Source organism: Falco cherrug, chromosome 3 (genome assembly GCF_023634085.1).
Source record: "Falco cherrug isolate bFalChe1 chromosome 3, bFalChe1.pri, whole genome shotgun sequence".
Classification (NCBI taxonomy): Eukaryota; Metazoa; Chordata; class Aves; order Falconiformes; family Falconidae; genus Falco; species Falco cherrug.
Genome location: NC_073699.1, coordinates 90994366 through 91001621, shown reverse-complemented (window position 1 = coordinate 91001621; position 7256 = coordinate 90994366). Strand labels below are relative to the sequence as shown.

At 45.7% G+C, this 7256-nt stretch overlaps 1 protein-coding gene across 1 annotated transcript in view; it reads right to left on the bottom strand.

Annotated features, from left to right (window-relative positions):
- Positions 1–821: 821 nt before the first annotated feature.
- TNFRSF11A (TNF receptor superfamily member 11a) overlaps positions 822–7256 on the bottom strand; it is a 30210-nt gene continuing 23775 nt past the window's right edge. Inside the window, exon 10 of the mRNA XM_055705478.1 lies at positions 822–5604. Within this exon, the coding sequence (XP_055561453.1) occupies positions 5225–5604 (380 nt within the window). The 3' untranslated portion in view covers positions 822–5224. The remainder of the gene's footprint in view (positions 5605–7256) is intronic.

Sequence of the window (7256 nt, the reverse complement as noted above, 5' to 3'; positions counted from 1 at the left end):
CCTTGTTCATAAGCCAGAGACAACAGTAACAATGCATTTTCCCCTATGTTCACGCTCATGTATGCTCACGTTTTACAGAAAAAAACACAACAGAAGTTTGAAAATGTGACAAGGGTGCTGGGCGGCCTGAAGGCAAGACCAGAGGGCTAGCAAATCTTGCTGCAGAGATGACAAATCACTTGGTGGCTACAACCAACTTTGATGCCTTGCAGAAGGAAAGAACGAGCAACTACACTTACTGAAGTGAGAGCAATGGCAAATGCAGGTACATGTTAGGGTTTGTCAAAGGGGGGGATCCTCATGTACCCCAAAGGTACAAACCTTCAAAGAGGCCTTTGAAGGTACATGTAAAAACTGCACATTGCCCATCTAGGATTGCAGCCTTGATTGCTGGATAGAATGGGTTTGAATAACATATTCAGCTCAAGTATTATTATTATCCCATACATGGTGAAAGTGGGAAGGAAATAAGAAGGTATAAAACCCCCTACAAGAATAGGAAAAAAGGAGAGAGAGGATTTTCTCCTGCACCATCTCCTCAGGTAAGGACATCACATGGGATCAGCAGCACCACTAAACCCAGACATTCTGCCTCTGGATTTGCTGGGGGGAATGCTGCTTTTTAATTCCCCTTACAATATTTTGCTAACATGGATTCAGCAATCATATGTAAAGTAGTACCTTTTACCATGGAATTGGGTTAAGTAAATTGGGATGTTAAGGAGCTGTTTGTATGTGTTTTGTTTTCTGCTTCAACCTTCCCACTCAACAAGGTGATTAACACCGCAGCACAAAGGCAGAATAGACTCCAACGGCAGAGCTCTGAGAGAAAACCTTTATTGTATAGTAGGAATCACTCTTCATTCTGGAAATCAGGATAGCACCAGGCAAGAGGAAAAGAGGAGAAACACATTTCATGACAATCTTCCTGTCTGAAATGGGACTCATTCCCATCAGCACCTAGGATCGCATGCCCCTGGCTTCAGCAGTGACTGGGACTGCCACAAAATTACCAGTTTGATTTTTCCAGAGATAGCACTGCAACTCAGCCAAGGTGAACATGAATTGTTGGCTTTTAGCGTTGTGGGGAGCAGGGGCTGGGAATCCTCACAGGTCAAATATCGCCAGGCAGAGCTCTTGGGTACCCGCATCTCCAAGACAGAGTGCTGTAAAGCAGTGCTGCCAGCGTGTTGCCCTACCACGTCGCTTTCAGGTCAGCATCAAAGTATTCCTGATGGACTGAAAAAGGCAACAGCCATTTGGAAGGAGGTTTGAAAAAATAGCTTATGAGGTTTGGAGTCATTCAGCATTCCTTGCAAGAAACCCCAGACAACTTAAATATACTTCCAGTTTTCCAGTGACTGTTATTAAGTGTCTATTAATAGTATATATTACATACTCCAGAAATAACTTCTAAACATGAAGAATTTGCAGCCGTTTTACCATGTCCAGTATCATGTGCTGGCAGAAGTGAAGTATCTGACAGCTGTAGATGGTTTTTAACAGTGGTGGTGAGGGGGCACTGTTGCCTAATTTGAATGGAGACATATATATCTATGTATAAAATACCTGATTAGCACAAAGACATCCTTTGGCAGGGTTCTGTTTTATAATAGACACAGGGGTATAATTGCTTAGATACCATTGATATGATAAAAGGAAGGGAACCCGAATGGACAAGTAGAAATTATGACATTTTAAAGTGATGCTATTCCCAGGTATGCTGTATGCTTTGCATGGTGATTTCCAGTCTCTGTGTGAACATGTAACAAAGTACACAGATTAACAGCAGTTATTGTCTATATTGGTTTTTAATGCCATATTGTTTTCCATGGGGATAGGAAAGGCTGCTCCAGTGCCCTTGTGCAAAAAATTGCTCCTCATTTTTCTGTGGTTATATGCAGAATTACTGCTGTCCTCCCGGCCTTGAAGTAGCTGAGTTTCAAAAGCACCTAGTATATACGTCATGAGTAAAGCATGTTGTGATTCCTTAGGCTGAAAGACTTGTAAAAGCACATACTGTGCAGGAGGAGACTTCAGGAATGAATTGGAATCAATGCCCAGTTCTCAGCAGTAAAGCATGACCACACCGGATCTATGATTGTTCCTGTTCGGTTCCATGCGTGCATGTGAAGGTGCTTGTGCATTATTGTGGCATACTGAGGAAGAGAAGCACTTTTTGTTGAAACAATTCTACATATAAAAAATGTTACAAAAGCCTAACCAGGAATGTCTTTATATTCACATTTGATTATTTTTTTGGTCAAAGTAAGTATAGGCATACAATAATGTATTTGATTTTCTCTGTTAATTCAAATAAAATCTTCACTTTTTCTTAAGTAGATCTTTAAGACTTTTATTATCATTAATTATGTGTAATACAATAGCAGCCAGAAGCCTCCAAATTAGTGCCCAATGCACAGGGCCCTGTTGTACAAACAGATATTAAAAAAAACCAGCCCCAGCTCCAAACTGATGACAAATGAAATCATGAGAATAAAGAAGTCCCTTTGGGGTTCATGTCTGAGCAGCTGGGCACAGACCCAGGGAACATGCAGCATGCTGATGAATGTGATATGGTTTCTTTGCTTTTGGGTAGATTCTGGAGGAAGGAAAAGAATCTCATCTGCTGGTGCATCGCATTTCCCATGAGGGAGCAGCCACAGCACTGAGATCATTATGACCCATTTCTTCACGCTTGCTGATGATTCTAGTTTCAATCTTTTCTCAGTAGGATCCTGAAATTCAGAAAGTGAAAAGCGTGTCCTTACTGAGGACACATAGTAAATGTCCATTGTCTTCTCTGAAATCAGGATTTTAAGTCTGCTCTCTGGTGGCGGACACAAATCATGGAAAGAAAGAAGCTGCAGAAGGAGAAGGAGAAAACAGCAGACTGGCAGACAGGTATTTACTCAGAGCTAAGCATAAAAATTCAGTTCCTCCTGCCTTGTAAATGGGGCTGTTGAATGCTCCCCAGTGGGGCTGAGGTCCTAGTTGAATGCTTTCCAAGAAAATATGACTGAAAAAATGAAGATGAAGGGAGAAAATATCTGCACCACCTTGCATGAAGGTGATGGTGGCTCTGCTTCCTTGTCCCTATTGCACCAATGTCTAGAGGATAGAGAAATAGGCCAGAAGAGGCTGGAAAGAGGTTGTAAAGGACAGGAGCAGGAACGACAAAATACCACAGATAAGAGATCCTCAGTTACACACCTTCAAAGAGGCAGAGGTAGCTTGGGCTGTCACTGAATGGGACCACCTGCCTGCCTGGATGAGTCTAGGTTAGGATGGTCTAGTTTTCTGAAGGCTATGCAAAGGTGAAATGGAGACTGGCTGTTCATGCACCCTTTATGCCAGGCACTCAAAAGAGAGTCTTGCACGTTTGTACTGTACTTTACATCACAGAATATAAATAAAGCAGAATTATTCTCCTGAGAGGTGAAGGTGGCTAAGCCCATTCTTTTGTTTTGTGGATGAGAAGCTCATCATGACACAGTGGTCACCTTGTCAGCTTTATAGGTGCTCTTCACCCACACAGCATTACTGTTGCAAACAGAGTAGCTACACAGTGAACCCCTCAGCTTTAAAACCTCCGCAGGGAGGAGCCCTCCCTGCCAGAGACCTTTTCCATCTGGACAGATGAGATCACACTAGATAAGAGATCCCTTTGCTGTCTGGCAGGTAACACAGCACTGACCCTCCTGAAGGCTCAGACTGAAGATAGCCTCCTGCAGTGCTCACATGTGCAGGAGAATGTCAGAAAATTACCCCTTGTCAAGAAATCATTTAAAATATTATCTTTTCCTCTTGGGAGTTGCTTGAGATTCTGTTCCCTTCACCTTTCTTTCCGCAGTGACTACTGGAGGAGTCTGCAGGGTATGTGACCTGAACCAAAGCCAGCTGAGTAGCTGAGACTCCCTTCTAACTACAGCTACCATCATTCTTTAAATCTGAACCTTTGGTCCCATTGCTTATCAGCTCTCAGCGTGACAGTGGCTACACTTTGATTTCAGCTCAGACAGGCCGAGCTCTGGAAATAGCTTCATGCTACCTAAGTAAAGCTCTTCTTACTAATGAAAATATTGAAGGGAATGACAAAATTGTTTGGGCAGGTGAAGGAACATGTATGTGTTTGACCCTGACCACGTTCTCCATCTTTGGGTAACCCCTCCCTCACCTGTCACTCAGGAAACGTCCACAGTGGGTTATCATAGACTCTTCCTCTACCTGCTAGCAGCTCTGCGTCTTAAATTTCAGTGACGTTATTCGTGCAGCAGCATGCTGGGCACATGTCACTCATCTTAAGAGGTTTGACCTTCTCTAGTGAGGTGCAATAAGGCAGAGGTGAATCAGGGTCCAAAACAATAAATGCTGTTTGCTCAGGATTAATCTGATATGCTTTTAAGGCATATCAGCTTTATTTTGCCTGTTATTGTGTGCTTGGAGCACCATTACACCTGTTCATACCCATAAGCTAATAAGGGGCAGACCAGGATCTTTAGTCTGGTGCTGGTTTGAGACTGGAGTGTCTGCTCACTTGGGGAAAGATGGGAAGGGCTGGTGCCACCTGCCTGATCACCACAGGGAGGCAAAGGTCGGCAGTGGCACTAAGCTCAGCAGCAGAGGTGGCACCACTTCCTTCCATTACCTTTCCTTCCATCCCTTCCACCACCAGAGGCACTGAGGAAGCCCAAGACCCAGCAAAATGGGTGCAGCTTAGTCACAAAAGGAAACCCCCAAGGCAGAGCTCAGGGGTCCCCCTCTCAGTGTGGTCCTCTGCCATGTTGTTCCCTCTCTGGGAGCACCCTGCACACCCAGCAGCAATGCTCTCCTCCTCACAAAGTCCCCAGCCTGAAGGACTTCCTCAGCTCTCCTCTGCGGCTTGCTGGGGAGAGGTGCCAGGGAGTGGGGGGCAGGTGGGGAGCCCACTGCCCCGTGAGGGAGAGGAGAGAGCCCTGCCGCTGCTTCTGCGATGGGGGCAGCACACCCGGCCTCACACATGCGCCTCTCCCCACCAGTAACCTCCTCAGTGAGAGCACCACCACCAGCATGTGTGCCACAAGGGTCCTTTCCAGCTGTAAAATTTCCCCAGAGACAACCAGGGACAGCAACAGTCTCTGAATTTGTCACGACACCTGCGACTTCAAGAGTCCCACAGCCGCCCCAGGCCTCCTCGCAGGCTGCCTGTCGGCGCCCCGGCCCGCAGCAAGGACACCGGCTCGCCTCAGTTCAACACTTTCTCTGAGAAGTGTCCCAGCTTCCCTTCCTCCTGCACTGGCTGCGAGGCCTGGGCACAGCAGGGTGAGCCCTGCTCCTGGGCCAGGGGTCTGGCAGGCCACCGCGGTGCCCCGCTCCCCGCCAGCGGGCAGGCACCCTGCAGCTCCGCACACTTCTCCTTGTAGTGCTGGGTGTTGCCAGCAAAGGTCTCACAGCGGCTGAGGTTCTCCTCCTGCACCGGGCTGCCCACGTTCTCCTCGCTCAGCCCCGAGGCCGTGGCCCCCTCCTGGGAGTTTTGGCTAAGGTAGACAACAATGATGTCGCCCTTGAAATTCATTACTTGTCCACTTGAGATAAAGGTGGAGTTACTGTTTCCAGTCACATTTCCTGGGGAAGGAGGGGGGAGAAAAGAAGACACACGTGATTAATATTTTCCCCTCACGAGATGGATGCTTAGTGCAGTGGACTTAATCCACTGTGATGGCTTTACTCTTGTTCCATTATTTTTTTCCCTGTGACACGAGAATGATTTTATAATCAATGCCTTCCACTGGACCTTTTCATTATTTCCATTTTTGCCTCCTCAGGACGAAGCCTGTCATTCACAGGGAGCCTGTCTAGAAGGCTTGGAAACATTTTCTCTCTCAATCGTGTTCTGGGAAGCAAAGGAGAGCGCGACAATCTCATGGTACCTGTGCTGCCTGATGCACAAGCTGCACCCAAACTGCCTCTGCCTGCAGTTTGTGAGGAAATGGTCACTGTTTCCAACTATGAGGTTCTTTTTTTATTTTTTATTCCCAGTCATCACACTGGGGCTTTTTTCCCCTTTGGTAAACAATCAATCCTACTGTGTGGGCTAGGTAGCAGGCTTATTGAACAAATACTGAAAGACTTAATGTCAGATGTGCACTCACGTGGTGTCAAAATCACACAGAGCTCAGTGCCTCACGGATTTACTTGGATATACACTGACTCCGGTGAAGAGACTGAGTCTGTATTAGAGCAACCTAATGGAGTTACGGTTTAAGTCAGTCTGCCTGTGGTTAGAGATTTTGCAGTGCAAATTCAATCTTTCTGCCATTCAAGGACTGCGTCGCTGACTCAAGTGACAGCAGGACCAGGCTCTAGGGGTTAATAAACTTCCCTCAGAGCAGAAAGAAAACAACTGAGAGCAAACTTTCAACAACAAACTAACAAACTTGTTAGAGTTTGAAAATTAAACAAACCGAATCAACCAAGTAAAAAGAAAAAATCTTCCTAGCCTATGAACACGCTTCCTAAGAAATGTTTTTCCTGCTGTGCTTACTTAATCATTACTTGCAGACTGATCTGACACCTTTTAGACATTTTGTGCCTTTCCTTATTAAGTTCTTCAACACTTCAGACATTCCCGTTTTCATTGCAGCCAAGCATGGCCCAGACCAGAGAAATGCTGTTTTTCTAGCAGCCACGGGTGATGTTTGCACATCAGCAATGCACATTGGGCTCCAGCTGTGCCGAGTTAGGACCTGTGCTTGCTTGTAACCGAGTCTGGGTAGCACTGCAGTGTCCCTCTAATAGCCCCCCCTCAAGCAATCCTATTTATTTCAGCTAAACCACTGTATTGCTAACTCTTTGCTTTCTTTGCAAGTGTTGTTGATTAATGTGAGGTGTCAGTAAGAGTTTTCTCTGTGGGTGTTGTTTCCCTGCCAGTTTCTTCCCCTGTGTTCGATTCAGTTCGGCTGTTTGCCATCAACAAATCTCTTAGGCATAAGGGGAGTACAAAAATAACTGTTTGCCTTTATACAGATTGCCTGTCACTCACAAAAGGTACTGCAGAGAAGTTTACCAATGCTCAGTGTGATATCGAGCATTTAGAAATGTATGTGACAGTGGGGAGAGGAAAAAAAAGGGGGGGGAGGGTAGATTAACACACTTATAATATTTAGTTGTATGTGGCTGGAAAATCTTCACTGCTTTCTGAAGACACTGTGGTGAAACAAAAGGATAGTTGAGGCCCAAAAGCACAGAAGATTGACACAAGAGTTTCCTGGACTTGC